The sequence below is a fragment of the Rousettus aegyptiacus genome, unplaced genomic scaffold (assembly GCF_014176215.1).
Source record: "Rousettus aegyptiacus isolate mRouAeg1 unplaced genomic scaffold, mRouAeg1.p scaffold_m13_p_18, whole genome shotgun sequence".
Taxonomy (NCBI): domain Eukaryota; kingdom Metazoa; phylum Chordata; class Mammalia; order Chiroptera; family Pteropodidae; genus Rousettus; species Rousettus aegyptiacus.
This window is the reverse complement of record NW_023416293.1, coordinates 21,681,334-21,698,157: the sequence shown is the minus strand read 5'-3', so window position 1 is coordinate 21,698,157 and position 16,824 is coordinate 21,681,334. Positions and strand designations below refer to the sequence as shown.

Genomic DNA, 16,824 nt, shown 5'->3' with positions numbered 1-16,824 from the left:
TGCTTGTGGGCTTATTTGTTTTCTAGTATCTGGTCAGATGTCATAAACTATATGTATATGTACTATTACATCTACTGATATATTTAAGCGCAATTTTCTTTTCTTTTCTTTAAATTTCTTTTCTTAAATTTTTATTTTTCAGTGAGAGTTGACATTCAATATCATTTTATATTGTTTTCAGGTACACAGCATAGTAGTTAGACATTTATATATTTTATGATGTGATCTCCCCGATTAGTCTAGTACCCACCTGAGACTATACATGCATTTTACAATTCTATTGACTACATTCCCTATGCTGTACTTGCCATCCCTGTGACTGTTTTTTAACTACCAATTCGTACTTCTTAATCTCTTCACCTTTTTCATCCATCCCCCCAACTCCCCTCCCATCTGGCCATCCTCAGTTTGTTTTCTGTGTCTGTGAAGTTGTTTCTGTTCTGTTTGTTTATTTCATTCTTTAGTTTTCACATATAAATGAAATCGTATGGCATTTTTCTTTCTCTTTCTGACTCATTTCACTTAGCATAATACTCTCTAGGTGGATCTATGTCATTGCAAATGTTAAAATTTCATTTTTTATGTACTTCCAAAAGTAATATTCTATTGTATATTGATCTTTATTATTACCTTCCTTCTCCTCATATTGGGCTTTGTTTGTTGCTCTTTTTCTAGTTTCTTTAGGTGTTCAGTTAGATTGCTTATTTTAATTTTTTTGTTTCTTGATGTAGGCCTTTGTTGCTATAAATTTCCCTCTTAGGACTGCTTTTGCTGTGCCCCATAGATTTTGAGCCATTGTGTTTTTATTTTCATTTGTCTCAAGATATCTTTTGATTTTTTCCTTGATCTCCCTATTAACCCATTACATTTAGTAGCATGTCATTTAGTCTCCATGTGTTTGTGCATTCTTCAGTTTTTTTCTTGTAATTGATTTCTAGTTTCATATGATTGTGTTCAGAGAAAAGATGCTTGATGTAGTTTCCTTCTGAAATTTATTGAGACTTGTTTTGTGGCCTAACATGTGGTCTATTTTGGAAAATGTTCCATGTGTACTTAAAATGAATGTATGTTCTGCTGCTTTGAGATGAAATGCTCTAAAAATATTAATGAAATCCATCTGTTTTAATGTGTCATTTAAGGCTGCTGTTTCCTTGTTGATTTTCTATCTGCAAGATTTATCCATTGATTTCAACGGGGTATTAAAATTTTCTACTATGACTTATTACCATTTGGTTCTCTCTTATAGTCCATCAATATTTGTTTTATATTTGCAGGTGTTCTTATGTTGGGTGCATAAATATTTGCAAAATTTATATCCTTTGTCATTATTAAATATTTTTCTTTGTCTTTATTATAGCTTTTGTTTTAAAGTTAATTTTGTCTGATATAAGCGTTGCTACTCCAGTATTTTTTTCATTTTCACTTGCATGAAATATCTTTTTTCATCTCTTTACTTTCAGTCTGTGTTAGTCTTTCAATCTGAAGTGGATCTCTTGTAGACAGCATGTATATATAGGTATTATTTTCTTTTTATCCATTCAGCTACCCTATGTCTTTTTATTGGAACATTTAATCCATTTACATTTAAAGCGATTGATAGGTATGTAGTTATTGCTATATTATTATTTATATTTATATTCTTTTTATCCTCTTTTTTTTTTAAGAGATCTCTTCAACATTTCTTATAATACTATTTTGGTGGCGATAAACTCCTTTAACTTTTTCTTGTCTGGGAAACTCTTTATCTTTCCTTGTCGTGTATAGTAATCTTGATTGTAGGTCTATACTTTTCATCACTTTGACTATTTCTTACCAGTACCTTCAGGCCTGAAGAGTTTCTGTTGAGAAATCAACTGAGTTTTATGGGAGCTCCCTTGCAGGTAACCAATTGCCTTTCTCTTGCTGCTTTTATCTGGTAGATAGCTTGCTTCCAATTAGTTTCTTTTTTTCCCCTGGAGTTTTCTCCTGTTCTTTCATTTTGGACCTGTTTCTTTGTCTCTTCATTTTGGCTACCTCTATGTTTCTTTCTATATATTAGGTAGATCTATTATGACTCCCAGTCTCAACGGGGTGGCTTTATGTTGTAGGTATCCTGTGGGGCCCAATGGTGCAGTGCCCTTGATTACTTGAGCTGGGTGCTCTAGGAGTGTTGCTTGTGTGTGTTGTGTGTGACCTCTTATTGTAGTTGAAACTTGATTGGTGTTGGCACATCAGTAAATTAAAATGACCCTTAGGTTGCCTCTTTGTAAAGATTGCCCATAACCAGAGCATATGAGCTGCTGTGTGGGGGCTCACTCCATGGAGTTGAATTTGTGGTAGAAGGCCCTGGTGCCTGTGGAGACTTCCCTTTGTGTGTGCCACTTATGAGGCTAAATGGCTAGTGCTCTGTTGTGATCTGAAGCCAGTCTCCGGGTGTGTTGGCTCCGTGGCCTCTTGGGAAAAGCTTCAGTGCAGGCCAAGTTCATCTCCTGCCTGTGACCAGACTGAGGCTACCTGGTAGGGGCTACACAGTGATCCATGATTGGTAGCTGCCTGTACTGGTCCTGGAGGTGTGTGGGAGACACCATGTTGTCACCAAGGCTGGGTGGCACCAGTTCTGGGCCTGGGGCAGCTCAACAAAAGCACAGAGCACTCCAAGTCCTGCCACCTCCTGCTGGCTCCCATAAAACTCAGCAGATAAAAAAGCCTCAGGTGGTACACAAGTAGGGTGAGGCAGGGTCTGGTGGTATCACCAGGGTGGGGCCAGTGGCATTCCCCAGGTTAGTGTAGATTCAGATTTGGTGCCAGTGCTGTACCTGTGGCCTCTCGCAAAAGTATCGAATCACCCCAAAACCAGCCACTGCTAGTCTCAGGTCCACAGACCTCTGAGATTTGTTCAAGAAATACGACAGCTCAGGCTGTGGCTGGTTGCCCACCACTGAAAATGTCTCCCAAGGTACACAAGCTGAAGCCTTTTGGTTGCTGCTGAAGGAATCTACTATTGCGACCTCAGATGGGGATGGTTACCCAGCCCCCAAAATGCCTCCATCAGTGTTTGAGTTTGGTGTGTTGGTTTCTCAGAGAGTTATGAGGGTGAGGCAAGTGGTGTTTACCAGGTTAATGCGCATTCAGATATGAGGCCAGTCTAGAGCCACTCAGCAAAAGGCCCAGGGCACACCAAGGCCAGCTGTTGCCCACATGGGGCCTGTGGACCTTTGAGAGATTTTTAAAGAGTGACTGCAGCTTGGGTCAAGGCTGGCTGCTTGCTGGCCCCAAAACCTCTCTTTGTTCATGATTGGGATGGGGCAGGGTCTCAGTAATCATCAGGGTAGAGGTATGAAGTTCACCAGGCTAGTGAAAGTTCAGATTAGGTTGTATCCAGGAAAAGTTCAACACAGGGACAATAGCAGCTGTCACTTTAGCCCTCACCCTGAAGCCACACAACTCAGTTTCTCTCTGTATGTCTTTGGCACCTTCTGAGCTGTTGTCCTTCTACTAGAACCCAGGGTGAGTGCCTGCAAGTGAGTGTGTCTCTGTGTGGGCCTTTCAAGAGGACGCTTGGGTTTCTAGTAGACTTCTGACTTACCGGGATGTAAGGAATCTCTTTTGATTTTCATAGCTAGATGTTGTGGGGGCTCCTCTTCCTAGCACTGGTGCTCTGGGCTAGGGAGCCTGGTATGGGGCTGAGACTACTCGCTCCTCAGGGCCGACCTCTGCAGCTGAGGTAGCCCTCCCAATTGTCAACTGCCACATGTGGGTGTTGGGCCAGAACTATGGGCATAGCTATGTATTCAGAGGCAATTAAACTGTAACAGAAGTCAAGTCTTGGTCTCCTGATTCTAGAGTGATGAACACTACTGGATAAGATCAGGGCAGGGAAGGCACTGGGAATAGGAGGCCCAGTGTTTGGGCCTTTGCATGATACATATTTATTGAGTTTTATTATTATTTTAAAATTTCCTTCGGGCCTATGGATTTGCCATGTTTATGAGCTAGGTAATTGATGTAGCCAACTGGACCTTCCAGTTGAGAGATACCCCATATTCTTTTGTAAACCTCGATCTAAGAAAATCTGCCAGCCACATAATGTCCTCTGACATGAGGGCTACACAAATATCACTAACCTTGTGTATTCATGAAATGATCCAATAGCATTTTGGTCAGTTTTGGTTAGGATTACTGAAGACTTTCTCTTATCTCCAAAATTTGTTTTGGGCTCAAAATATTATTTAGCAACGAATGGATAGTTTTTAACAACAAATATATTTTTAGCAAATGTCCATAAGCATCCCATACTCTAACATGGATACATCAAATGTTATTGCTAGAACAGCCATCCCCACCCCTGTGCTGGGACAGGCTCTATCCCACTTGGCCCACCAAGCCGATGTTCACCACACTTATGATGACCATGGCTGAGGGTTTTACATGAGATGAGGCCAATATCATGGTTAAATCTGAATGTTTCCGCTCAGATATATGCATTTCCTTTACAAATGAAGAAATCCTTCTATAGTCCAAGCTTTAGGAAACTGAAATTCTCATTTTGAAGTATTTTCCTTAAGTTTTTACATGAGTAGCTTTAGAATTTTATAATAGGAAAATAAAAGTTTTCCTCTGAGATTTCTGCAGAAAGAAAAGGTCATACTACCATTTGGAATGAAAAGCATTCTTCTCAATTAAGAAATGCCAGTTAATGTGCCAGTGACTATACTAGCTGTGGAACTTTGGACAGATCTCTTCACTTGTCCAGGCCACAAGTTTCTCATCTGTAAGATGAGCATTAGATAATTTCTGAGTGGGTTGATTGTATAGTCTACTTCCCAGAGTGAAAGTGAATTATAGCAAGACGACAGACATAAGCTGGGGCTATCCTGAGTAAACTAGGACACATGGTCATCCCTCTCTAAGAAGTTTTGAAACTTTACAAATGCATAGTTCTCAGGTTCACCGTCTACACCTTGGGATGGTCTAGGTAGTGTACGTCCATTCTCCTTTGGAGAATAGTTCAACTTAAAGGAAGTGTTATCTATCGTTTAGGTTTAGCAAAAGTAAATGCTTGGCCTTTGGTGCTACTGGCGAATAGTCAGCTCTGTTATGTCTTAACTGAACAAACTCCAACTCCAGACATACTTTTGGTCGCATATGTGTTGATATACAGGTCCCAGGAGAGAATTTTTATTTTTTATTTTTTATTTTTTATTTTTTATTTTTTTATGGCCCAAGACCTGGGTAACCATGAGCCAGTCCTAACACTTTGCTGTTCTGAGAGTGATGTTTGAAACCATTGCAGTGAACACAAGCGGTGTGCATGTCATTGTTCTTCATTTGTGGTTGTAATGACAGTGATTCTTGCATTCTCTTCTGTGGTATCATCAGAGGAAGTATTGGAGTCTAAAAGAAGTAGGAGCAGCTATCTTTTTATCACTTGATGTTTAGAGGCCAGAAATGCAATTTTCGGTCAAGAACTAACCTACTTTACTTACTTATTAATTAATTTATTCAGCAAATACTTAGTGATAATAACTATGCACCAAACATTGTATAGGAGACCCAGTATTGGCTAGCCTTATAGATAAGTGAAATAAGTGGTAAATCGATCATTACAATACAACATGATAATTGATGGAATGGAAATCCCAACAAAATGTTAAAAGGCCACATACTTTGTGAAGTAATTTTTACTTCTGTCAACACGATTGTGTCTACATTATTTAAATTACCTCAATTCATTAGAACACAGGGATTCAGCTAACCATCTTGTCATTTAGTTCTATTATCCTCTATATCCCAGAGAAGTTATGTGCAATTAAGAATTAATTTCTTGTTAGTGGCATTGAATTGACATCCAATGTAGTTACACTAGAATCACATCATATATATACAAATTTCCTCTTGCTGGAAAGAATCTCAATCTCATTGTTATATTTTTTTCTCCTCGTTTCTTTCACTTATTTTTCTTTTCTGTTCTTTCACACAGACACGTGGTCATACATATAGTCCCACTCTGTGATGCATATTCATCTTTGCCTCATTCACTCTTTCACATGCTCACTGTCCTGGGCACATACACATCACAATCACACATTCTGTCAAAATCTCTTACATACTGAGTTTCTCACTCTGAAATACCCATGATCTCAAGTTTGTAATTTCCTACAGATGCTCTCTGTCTCTGGAGACACATTCTCTCTCCTTTGAGTGCAAGGCCTTTCTCCAACAGTCTTGCTCTCATAGGCAACACCCACATCTGCATGCACTCAGGCCTTTGTTGCTGGCCCCTCCCACACCTCAGGCTTCTCACTGGTGATCAGAACAGGGACAGGAGACAGGAAGGGTGGAGGAGAGATCAGTAAGTCATCTGCCCTCCACCCACATTTTATTTTCAGTTAGTTCTCTTTAATGTTTTGTATTCCTTTCTGGTAGACAGAAAGAGAGAAGTTCCTGAATTATATGGTGTGGCTTTTTCTAAGCGTAGCCGTGATGCTAAGGACTAATGATGTTAGGGTGATGTTATTGAAGGGAAATATTTCATTTTCCCAAAGTGAAAAGCCTATCTCACTAAAAAGTTACTCTCCTAAGAATTCTTATCACTGGGAGTATTTCATTGAACTAAGGCACTGTCTTTACAAAACTAACTGTAACTCTAAGAGAGATGACACATCAAATTATTAGAAGTCATTCTTGAATATTGATCTATATTAGGAATTGGCAAACTTTTTATGTAGTGAAGGGCCAGAGAGTGAGTATTTCAGGCTTTTAAACTGCAACTACTCAACTATGCCATCACAGAGTAAAAACAGCCATAGACAACACATAAGTGAATGTGTGTGGCTGCATTCCAATAAAGCTTTACTTATAAAAACAGGCAGTGGGCCAGTTTTGGACCATGGTCCATAGTTTGCAGATTCCTAATCTATAAAAATAACATCTTGTATAACTCTATTTTCCTTCCTTCCTTCCTTCCTTCCTTCCTTCCTTCCTTCCTCCCTCCCTCCCTCCCTCCCTCCCTCCCTTTCTCCTTTCCTTCCTCCTTCCATCCCTCCCTCTCTCCTTTCCTTCCTCCTTCCCTCCCTCCCTGCCCTCTCTCTTTCTTTTCTTGTTACCATTTATATTTAAAATGACTAGATGAAATTTTTAACAAATTTTCAAGATTTATTTAGGAGAGTCAGACATAAAAAGTCAGTAATTTGTGAAAAATTCTCTTTTGGTGCACCTAGAGTCATGTTGAAGAGATAACAGGTCATGTTTTAAAGTAGTGACTGTTTTATACAACCAGAACACCTAAATAAACAATTATTCCACTATGATCCCCAACTGGATTTTCATCAGAATCAGGCTGCTGCTTCTTATATAAGCAACACTCTGTAGGATACTCCTGGTGTGTAAGAGAACAAACTGAGGTAATGAGCCCCAGAATAGAGAAGTTGGAACATCACGAGACCTTGCTGGTGGATATGTCTGGGTGGGCCTCACTCCTAGAAGTAGAGCTGGGAAGTAGAGCATCATGGGTTACACAGGTCATCAGGGTGGGAATGAAAAAAGGGGCCACAAAAGCTAGGCTGAGGAGAACCTCAAAGACTACTTATAACTCAAAGGATTGGTGGTCCAATTCAGGTTTTTAATATTTTTTTCTCCTCTTGTAAAAATCTCATCTAAAGATATCTGTTCGTTTGTTTATTTGTTTGTTTGTTTGTTTTAAGGCCTACAGCTCCAGGTATTCCTAGGCGGTCTCCCATCCAAGTACTAACCAGGCCTGACCCTGCTTAGCTTCCGAGATCAACCTAGATCAAGTGTGTTCAGAGTGGTATGGCCATAGGCTAAAAATATCTGGTTTTTGAGCCAACATAGCTATAGAGTAATTGCAGACTTGTATGTTGCTGCACTCTTATAAGCTTTCTTTTGCTCTTGTAATGCTAAGTTTGACAACTATCTCCGAGTAATAAATACAGTAAAGATGTTACAAAAAAATATTGGTAGATTTATTCATATTGACATATTTTTTTATTGTTAGAAGAAAGAGAAAAGCAAATTGAGAAGTCTTTGAAGGAAAATCTCATGTGTGCATGCGTGTGTGTTTGTATAGACACACACACATTTGCATAGGAAAAATTTCATACAGATATGTACAAATTTTAAACAATGCTCGTTTCTGGGCAGCATGGGACTACTAAGGTACTATAATTTCTCTTTATCCATTTTTCTGTCTAACTGTCTCTTCCTCTACATAAGCAAACATTAAACTTATCATTCAAAAGGGCAGTGAGGATATTTCCATTCAGAATGTTTTCTAAAAGTTTAATAGTCATGACTTCAATTCTAGACAGAGACACTATTCATGTTGAGCACAGGAAGAGAAACCTTGCTCTTAATTGCTCTTACTTACCCTGTTAAGTCTGCTTTGCCCTTTCCACCTGCTTTGCTGGAGTACAGCTCACTTCCAGTCATGATGTAAGAATGTATTTTATCAAGAGAAGAGATACATTGTCTATGCAGTTACATTGCCTGTGGGTCAACAGCTGATTTGCTATATTAAGGAAAAAACATACTTGAAAACTGCGTCTTGTGCAGTTTCAGGCAAATTATTTAACTTCTCTAAAACCATATCTCCTCACTTCTGTAAGAGGATTAATAACACACACCTTACAAGTGTATGGGGGTTAAATGACAATATCGAAGTAACATCTAGCAGAGCCTGACTTATGGTAAGTGCTAAAAAAAGTTAACTCTTTTCCTTTTCTCATTTTCTTTCTCCTCTTGCAACGGCATTCTCAAATGAGAAGAGAAGGAACTGAATTATGCTGCCATCTTTAATAAGTCCCATCGTAGATTCTTTCCCAAATCCCGAGTCAATTGCTTTCTCTCTTTCTCTAAGAAGGCAAATACCCAGACAGCAGAATATACTGAGGAGGAAATGGAGGGCAGCCCACTCTGCTCTGAATGACCAATACAATTTTATTTTAAAATGAAACTCTAGAAACAACATTTGAAACAATCCACTTACTCTTGATAATATCATGTTTGAAAGAGGTACTTGATTCAAGCAGATTTTATTTAACCTATAGATTTGGCTTACTACATATATCATTTCTCTCTCTTATTCCACAGTTTCCACTGAATCACCACCCCCTTGCCATACCCAAAGACCTCCAGAAGTTACCTAAGGTCAAGTGTCTTCCCATTAATGACATTGTCATTCAAATGTGTGTGTGCTTTCTGATTTTTAGTGCTCTGCATCATCTCATGGTATGAACTGGTATGTTATGCCTCCCTATTAAGAATGTTGGAATCTTAATTGTACACAAATATATTAATACCAATCATGTGATTTTTTAAAATTAACTTTATTTGAGTGACATTAGTTAACAAAATTCTATAGGTTTTAAGTGTACAATTCAATAATACAGTATAAGTATATTGCATGTGTACATGCAGCCATAAGAAAAGACCAATTATGTGATTTTTTTTTTTATGTAACAGGGAAAGAGTTTCAATCTCAACATATCTTAAGTTGAGTTGTAAATATTCCCTACAATTTTTTTCTCCTGCATGTATTTTCTCTTCTCTTATGGAAGTGTCACATTTCATCACGTCATCCAATTATGAATGTGCTCGTTTTTTTTTTTGCTCCTCCTTTGCTTTTCCAACCATCATTCAGTCCCCTTCTATATCCCTATCACCATGGCCGAATTCAGGCCCCTGTCATCCCTCATCTGATAACTGCAGGACCAACTTCCCAAATAATGTACTTACTCCCAGCCCTTTTGTCCTCAAATTCACCCTTCGTCTATACACATTACCAAATATAAATTTGATGATGATGTTTTTGTTTAAAACTTTTGTTTACAAAAGCAAATAAATTTTTGTTTATAAATATAGGTCTCCAAGACCTATGGAATAATCTCCAAGTTTCTAACACGACATCAAGGACCCTTTACAAGTTTGAGTTAGCCCTCTCACAGGATACATCTTGCCATTTTCTGCTTCCCATGTTCCATTCCTGTAGCTTAAAACTGATTGCAAATCTTTGAACACACTATGCTAGCTCATGAAATTCACTTTTGGTTCATTTCTGCTCCCTTTTCGGAATACATTTTCTTCCCCTTTGGGCAAACTTTTACTTGTTCTTTAAGATATAATTCATATATCAAAATTCTATGAAACTTTACTGAACTCTTCTGGGTAGACTAAATCCCTCTTCTCGTGTGTGTTCTTTTGTAACTTTTCATTGCACTCATCGACTTGGATTAAAATTATTTGTGCATCTGCATTCCAAATGATTCTAATAGCTCCTTGAGGGCAGATACTTTGATTTATTATACTCTAAAGTGAATATCATAGAGATTAAAAGACCATAGATGTCAACAGATACCTGTTAAATAAATGAATTAAGTCATGGATAGTATATTAGTTATCTCTTGCTTCATAACCAATTACCTCAAAATTTAAAGGCTTAAAACAGACATGTATTATCTCCCTATAGTTTCTGAGAGTCAGGAATCCAGGAGTGGCATAGTTAGATGGTTCTGGCTTAGGGTCTCCCATGAAGCTACAGTCAAGATGGGGCTGCAGTCAACTGCGGTGGAGCATTCACTTCCAAGCTCACTCATGTGGTTGTTGGCAGGAGGCCTTAGCTTGTCTCTAGAAGGACCTCTCCACAGGAATCCTCATGACACGGGCAGCTGGTTTCTTCCAGAGTGAGTGATCTGAGAGAGGAGACAGCACGAGCTAGATGAAGTCACCATGTCTTTTATAATTTACTTTCAGAAGTGTCACACTATTACTTTTGCTGTAGTCTATTGGACATACAGACCGACCCTAATACAATGTGGAATGGTATGAATATCAGGAGGCAGAGATCATTGGGGCAGCACCGCAGGCAGTGAGTGTTTGAAATATTCCTAAAATTCTTTTGCTTACTTCTAAAGCCATTTCTGGACTTAGAGATAATTCAAAGAGTAAATCATGCAGGGTCTGAGTAAAGCCTCTGTAATTTCTTAGAACTGTTTATTTTGTCATTAACGAGAGAGAGGGAGACTGAGAAAGAGACAGAGAGAATATCTTGGAAGAAACTCAAATTTCTATTGATACTATTGACTCAGCGAGACTGTTCAAGTTTATTAGCCCAAAAATAAAGTATTTATTATTGTTGTTTCTAAAGGCTCACACATGATATTTATGCATTTTTTCTCAATTTAAACTCATGAGGTATATAATCCCAAAATACCCTGAATTGCTGGACATTTAAGGATTGCCATACTAAAATGGGGTTGACTATTATAGGACAGAACAAGCAATAGAAATAACAACAAAAACATTCGGTTAGTTTCCTAAATAAATGATGCCCAGCTCAGAGCTAAAAGGAATTTAATCAACAAAATAGCCAGTAGATACAATTTGTTGCGTGCTCTGTAGACAGTTCAACTAGCTAAACTCTTTTGGATTTTTGTTTGCTTGTTTAAAATATGAATTTACCTAAGTCATATATAACCATAGGAAAAAAGGTTGAAATAGCTTCTCAAAGGGATGTACAATCATTCTTGGACAATCTTTTTTTAAAAAGGAAAGAAGGCATCTAGCCTTGCAGTGGAAAGGGCTGCTTCCTAAGTTTCAGTTCATAGTCTAAGCCTTTTTTTTATTCCCTAGATTTTCACTCTCTGGTCTCACTTTCCTTTTCAGGCTTATCTTTATCCTTCCAATTCCTTCCATGACAGCTGTTAATCTCATCACTCAACCAAGCAACTCCACGCAATATTGTAGTAAGATGACAAATACCTTCAATTAAATAAGGCTGAACTTTTGAACATTTGAAAGTTTGCATGTCTCGAATTGCTCTATTTTTCCAGGCAATCTAGATTTGGGGGAAAAAAATCTCAGGCTCATGTCATCATGTAGTTTTCCCCTGAACTAACTCAAAAAACTCTATTTTAATGAAAACCTAATTCATTTATTTGCTTAAATAATTTATATATTCAGTCACTTAGATTTAATTAGTATTATCTGGCAACCAATAACTCAAAGTTAATTTAGAAGAATATTTGATAATAGATGATTCTTTTTATTAGATATAAATGTAATTGTTTTATATGTGTCTTGTTTTCTTCAACCACACATTCATTTGCAATCACAGTATCTACCAAGGCACTATTTCAGGTAGAGCATAGGACTATAGATATAAATGAGACATGGTTTTTGTCTTTAATTATGGAATATTTTTCCTTTTCTTTCTCCATGACCCTTTTAAGTATACATTTCTCATCACTTGCTCACAAGGTCTATCTGAAAAAAAAAAAAAAAACGTACAAACAAATTTCAATTAATAGCATTAATTTTTAAAAACGGCATGTTTCTGAGACTTGGAAGGGCCACAATCTTCCCTCATCCCAACCAGGTTAATTCCTCTACATCTTCCAGGGATCATCTTAAAGCTTGCAGTCTCTCTGGCTGATAGTTCCATGTCCCACATGCCTTTTAAATTAATTAAGTAACCATTTTTATTTTCTCAATTATAGTATATCTTCAATAGCAATTTATATTAGTTTCAGGTGTATAGCATAGCAGTTAGATATTTACATAATTTACAAAGTGGTTTCCCCAATAAGTCTAGAACCTACCTGGCACCTTACATAGTTGTTACAATTTTATTGACTATATTTCCTTTGCTATACTTTACACTTCCATGGCTATTCTGTAACTATCAATTATACTTCTTAATCCTTTCACCTTTTTTACCCAGGCCCTTGATCCCCCTCCCATTTGGCAACCATCAGTTTGTGTTCCCTATCTGTAAGTCTCTTTCTATTTTGTTGTTCCTTTTGTATTGTTGTTTAGATTCCACATATAAGTGAAATCATATGGTATGTATTTTTCTGTCTGATTTATTTCACTTAGCATAATACCCTCTAGGTCCATCATTTTTGTTGCAAATGGTAAGATTTCATTCTTTCTTATGGCCAAGTAATATTCTATTGTGTATATGTACCACCTCTTCTTTATCCAATCGTCTATTGATAGGCACTTAGATTGTTTCCATATTTTAGCTATTGTAAATAATGCTGCAATGAACATAGGGTTGCAAATATCTTTTCAAATCAATGTCTTGGATTTCTTCAGATAAATATGCAGAAGTGGAATTGCTGGCTCATAAGTTTCTATTTTTAATTTTTGAGGAACCTCCCTATTGTTTTCCTTAGTGGCTGCATCAATTTGCAGTGCCACCAATAATGCACAAGGGTTCCTTTTTCTCCATATCCTCACCAACATTTATTGATAACATCCATTTTGACAGGTGTAAGGTGATATCTCATTGTGCTGTTAATATACATTTCTCTGATGACTAATGATGTTAAGCATCTTTTCATGTGTTCATTGTCCTCTGTTCATGTTTTCATGGGATTGTTTTGGGTGTGTGTGTGTGTGTGTGTGTGTGTGTGTGTGTGTGTGTGTGTTAAGTGGTATAGGTTCTTTATAACTTTTGATATTAAGCATATACCAAATGTATCATTGGAAAATGTCTTCTCCTAAGTAGTAGGTTTTCTTTATATTTTGTAGATGATTTCCGTTGCTGTGCAAAACCTTTTCTGACTAATGTAGTCCAATTTGTTTAACTTTTTCTTTTGCTTCCCATGCCTGAGGAGGCATATCAACAAAAATATTACTAAGAGAATGCCAGTGTTTACTCCTATGTTTTCTTCTAGGAATTTTATGGTTTCAGGTCTTACATTTAAGCCTTTATTTCATGTTGAATTTATTCTTGAATATGGTGTAAGAAGGTGGTCTAGTTTTATGTTTTTTTGTGTGCATCAGTTCAGTTTTCCTAATGCTATTTGTTGAATAGACTGTCTTTACCCCATTGTATATTCTTGCATCCTTTGCAATAGATTACTTGACCATATAGATATGGATTTATTTCTGGGCCCTCTATTTGGTCTATGTGTATGCCTATTTTTATGCCAGTACATGCTGTTTGGATTACTATAGCTTTGTATTATCATTTAATATCAAGTAGTGTGATACCTACAACTTTGTTCTTTTTTTCTCAAGATTGCTTTGGCTATTTGGGGTCTTTTATGGTTCCATATAAATTTTAGGATTATTTTTTCTAATTCTATAAGAAATGTCCTTGGTATTTTGATAGGGATTGCATTGGGTAGTATGCTTTGTAAATTGTTTTGGGTAATATGGCCATTGAATGATGTTAATTCTTCCTATCCATGAGTGTGGTATATGATTTCATTTATTTGTATTTTCTTCAACTTCATACTTTAATTTCTTAAAATTTTCTTAAAATTTTATCTCCTTCATTAAATTTATTCCTAGTTATTTTATTTTTTGATGCAATTATAAATGAGACTGTGTTCTTAATTTCTCCTTCTGATGGTTCCTTATTAGTGTATAAAAATGCAGACAATTTCTGTATATTAATTTGTATCATGCTACCTTACTGAATTCTTTTATCAGTTCTAATAGTGTTTTGGTGGAGTACTTAGGGTTCTCTATATACAATATCATGTTATCTGCAAATGATAGTTTTCTTTCTTTCTTTCCAATTTGGATCCTTATCTATTTTTTTCTTATCTGTTTACTATGGCTAAGACTTCCAATGCTATGCTGAATAAAAGTAGTGAAAGTGGACATCCTTGTCTTGTTCCTGATTTTAAGGAAAAAACTTTTAGCTTTTCACTGTTGAGTATAGTGTCAGCTGTGGGTTTGTCATAAATGGCCTTTATTATGTTAAGGTATAGTCCTCCTATTTCTATTTTGCTGAGAATTTTTATAATAAATGAATGCTGGATTTTATCAAATGCTTTTTCTGCATCTATTGATATGATCATATGATTTTTATCTTTCATTTTGTTTATGTGTTGTAGCATGTTAATTGATTCACAGATATTGGACAAAACTTGTATCCCAGGAATAAATCTCACTTGATCATGGTGTATGATCTTTTTAAACATATTGTTGAACTCAATCTGCTAGACTGAGAATTTTTACACTAATGTTCATTGAAGATATTAGCCTATAATTTTTTGAAGTATCTTTGTCTGATTTTCAAATCAGGAGCCTGCCGGCCTTATAAAATGAACTTGGGAGATTTTACTCCTTTTGGATTTTTTGGAATAGATTATTCTGCTTTTTTTATTTTCTTGTTAGAAGGATGAAAGTGATGACTTCCAAGCTCCTTACATTTTGAAACAGAAACTCAAACCTTAAATTACATTTTTTGTGCTTTTCTTCACCTATAACATGAGGATAATAATATCTGCCTAATAGTATTGATGTGAGGTTTAAATGTGTTAAGAAATCCATAGTGATTGGAATAGAGCCTAGAATATAGTAAATCCACAATAAGTACAATTATTAAAAGGCATTAAGACAGTGACCGGATCTGTTTTATTTATTGCTGTTCCCCAGGAGCTAGCACATAGTAGCCTATAAATATTTGCCAATTAAATGACCTTAAAGCCTGACTAAAACATTAGTAATCTGTCATATCAAATGTTTTATCTAGCTTATAGAATCATAGAACCATGCTCATGTCTATAATCTTTTATCTAGATCACAAGTGGGGCAGATGCCATATTAGAGGGGAGAGGGCATGTAGCTAGTTCCCACATCCATTTATTAGAAATGAGAAACCGACAAGAGACTAAAGAGACTCACATTGTAATACTATTTTATTCTTATTTTTTAATGTGAATCTAACAGAATATATAGTACAGGTCTGAATCAACTGTCAACCATTGTGTAGAATAATGGCTTTTATCACTAAATTCCTGTGGCATCTAGAGTTCCTTTTATCTTGCTGAGTCTTTTCCATCACTAGTAAAATGGGCAACATTACATTTTTACATTTTATGAACATGACGAAGAGCACATCCAGAATTCCTCATCAGAATGTCAGTGAGAGCACTTTACTATACACGTAATGAGATATACTCACCATTTCAATACCAAATATGTATTTTTGGCTTATTTCATCTAGTGATAAAAATCAGAAATATTTCAATTGGGTATTTTCCCTTTCTTCCCACTCTATCTTGTTTTAATTTCTTTTTAATTAATTTTTTATAGCCTTATGTCATTTAGTTTCTTCTATCCCTTCTGACTTGTATAAATAGAAAGTATTGTCTTGAAGTTGTAGACATTTGGTTTTATACTTTTGGGACCTTTATTAGGATATTTTTTAAATGATAGACTTAAATAAATGGGAAAGTACAATTTATGCTTTTCTTTAAAAGACAGATTTTATTCCTCCAGTTTTTAAAAAATTTCTATTTATCAAGGGAAATAAAAAAGGTAAGCTAAAAAAAAAAAGGAAGAAAAAGCACTTACTCAGCATTTTATTCTTTTCTCTTAATCATACTGTTATTTACTATAGAAAGTACTTAATGTAGTTTATATTAAGTCTTATAACTGTTAAGAAGGTTTCAAGCAATAAATAGAGTAAAAAGAGGAAAAAGAAAATACTCAAGGGCACACCATAAAAAGCTCAAATGAAAAGATAATCAATAAGACCAATGCATTTACTTAGGGCCACAAATTGCCTCTAAAGTTTTCAGCAGTGATTCCTTAAAGGGAAGCCTGATAAGTCACAAACTTTATAATTATCTATCAGATAACACAAACTAAACACTCCAAAGGGGTATGACCATTGTAAATGTTCTTAAGAGACTAGAATGAAACATCTGCCTAGAATTGTCATAAAGATTCCCCACTGTAATATTGTTAATCGTGCCTTCAATCACGTTCTTCTAATAGCAACGCAATAATGTGGGCCACAGGGCTATCTTTTATGACATAGCTCACTCTGCTCAATGGTATCACCTAAAAATGAAATCCAAA

At 36.2% G+C, this 16,824-nt stretch overlaps 1 protein-coding gene and 1 pseudogene across 2 annotated transcripts in view; both read right to left on the bottom strand.

Moving 5' to 3' along the window:
- Positions 1-7,681: 7,681 nt before the first annotated feature.
- LOC118613524 lies at positions 7,682-7,800 on the bottom strand (annotated as a pseudogene).
- Positions 7,801-9,329: 1,529 nt separating this feature from the next.
- Positions 9,330-16,824, bottom strand: part of RGS7 (regulator of G protein signaling 7) — a 557,275-nt gene continuing 549,780 nt past the window's right edge. For both annotated transcript variants that reach the window (XM_036235631.1, XM_016166725.2), the window contains one exon: positions 9,330-10,685. In XM_036235631.1, the coding sequence (XP_036091524.1) occupies positions 10,647-10,685 (39 nt within the window). In that variant the 3' untranslated portion in view covers positions 9,330-10,646. The remainder of the gene's footprint in view (positions 10,686-16,824) is intronic.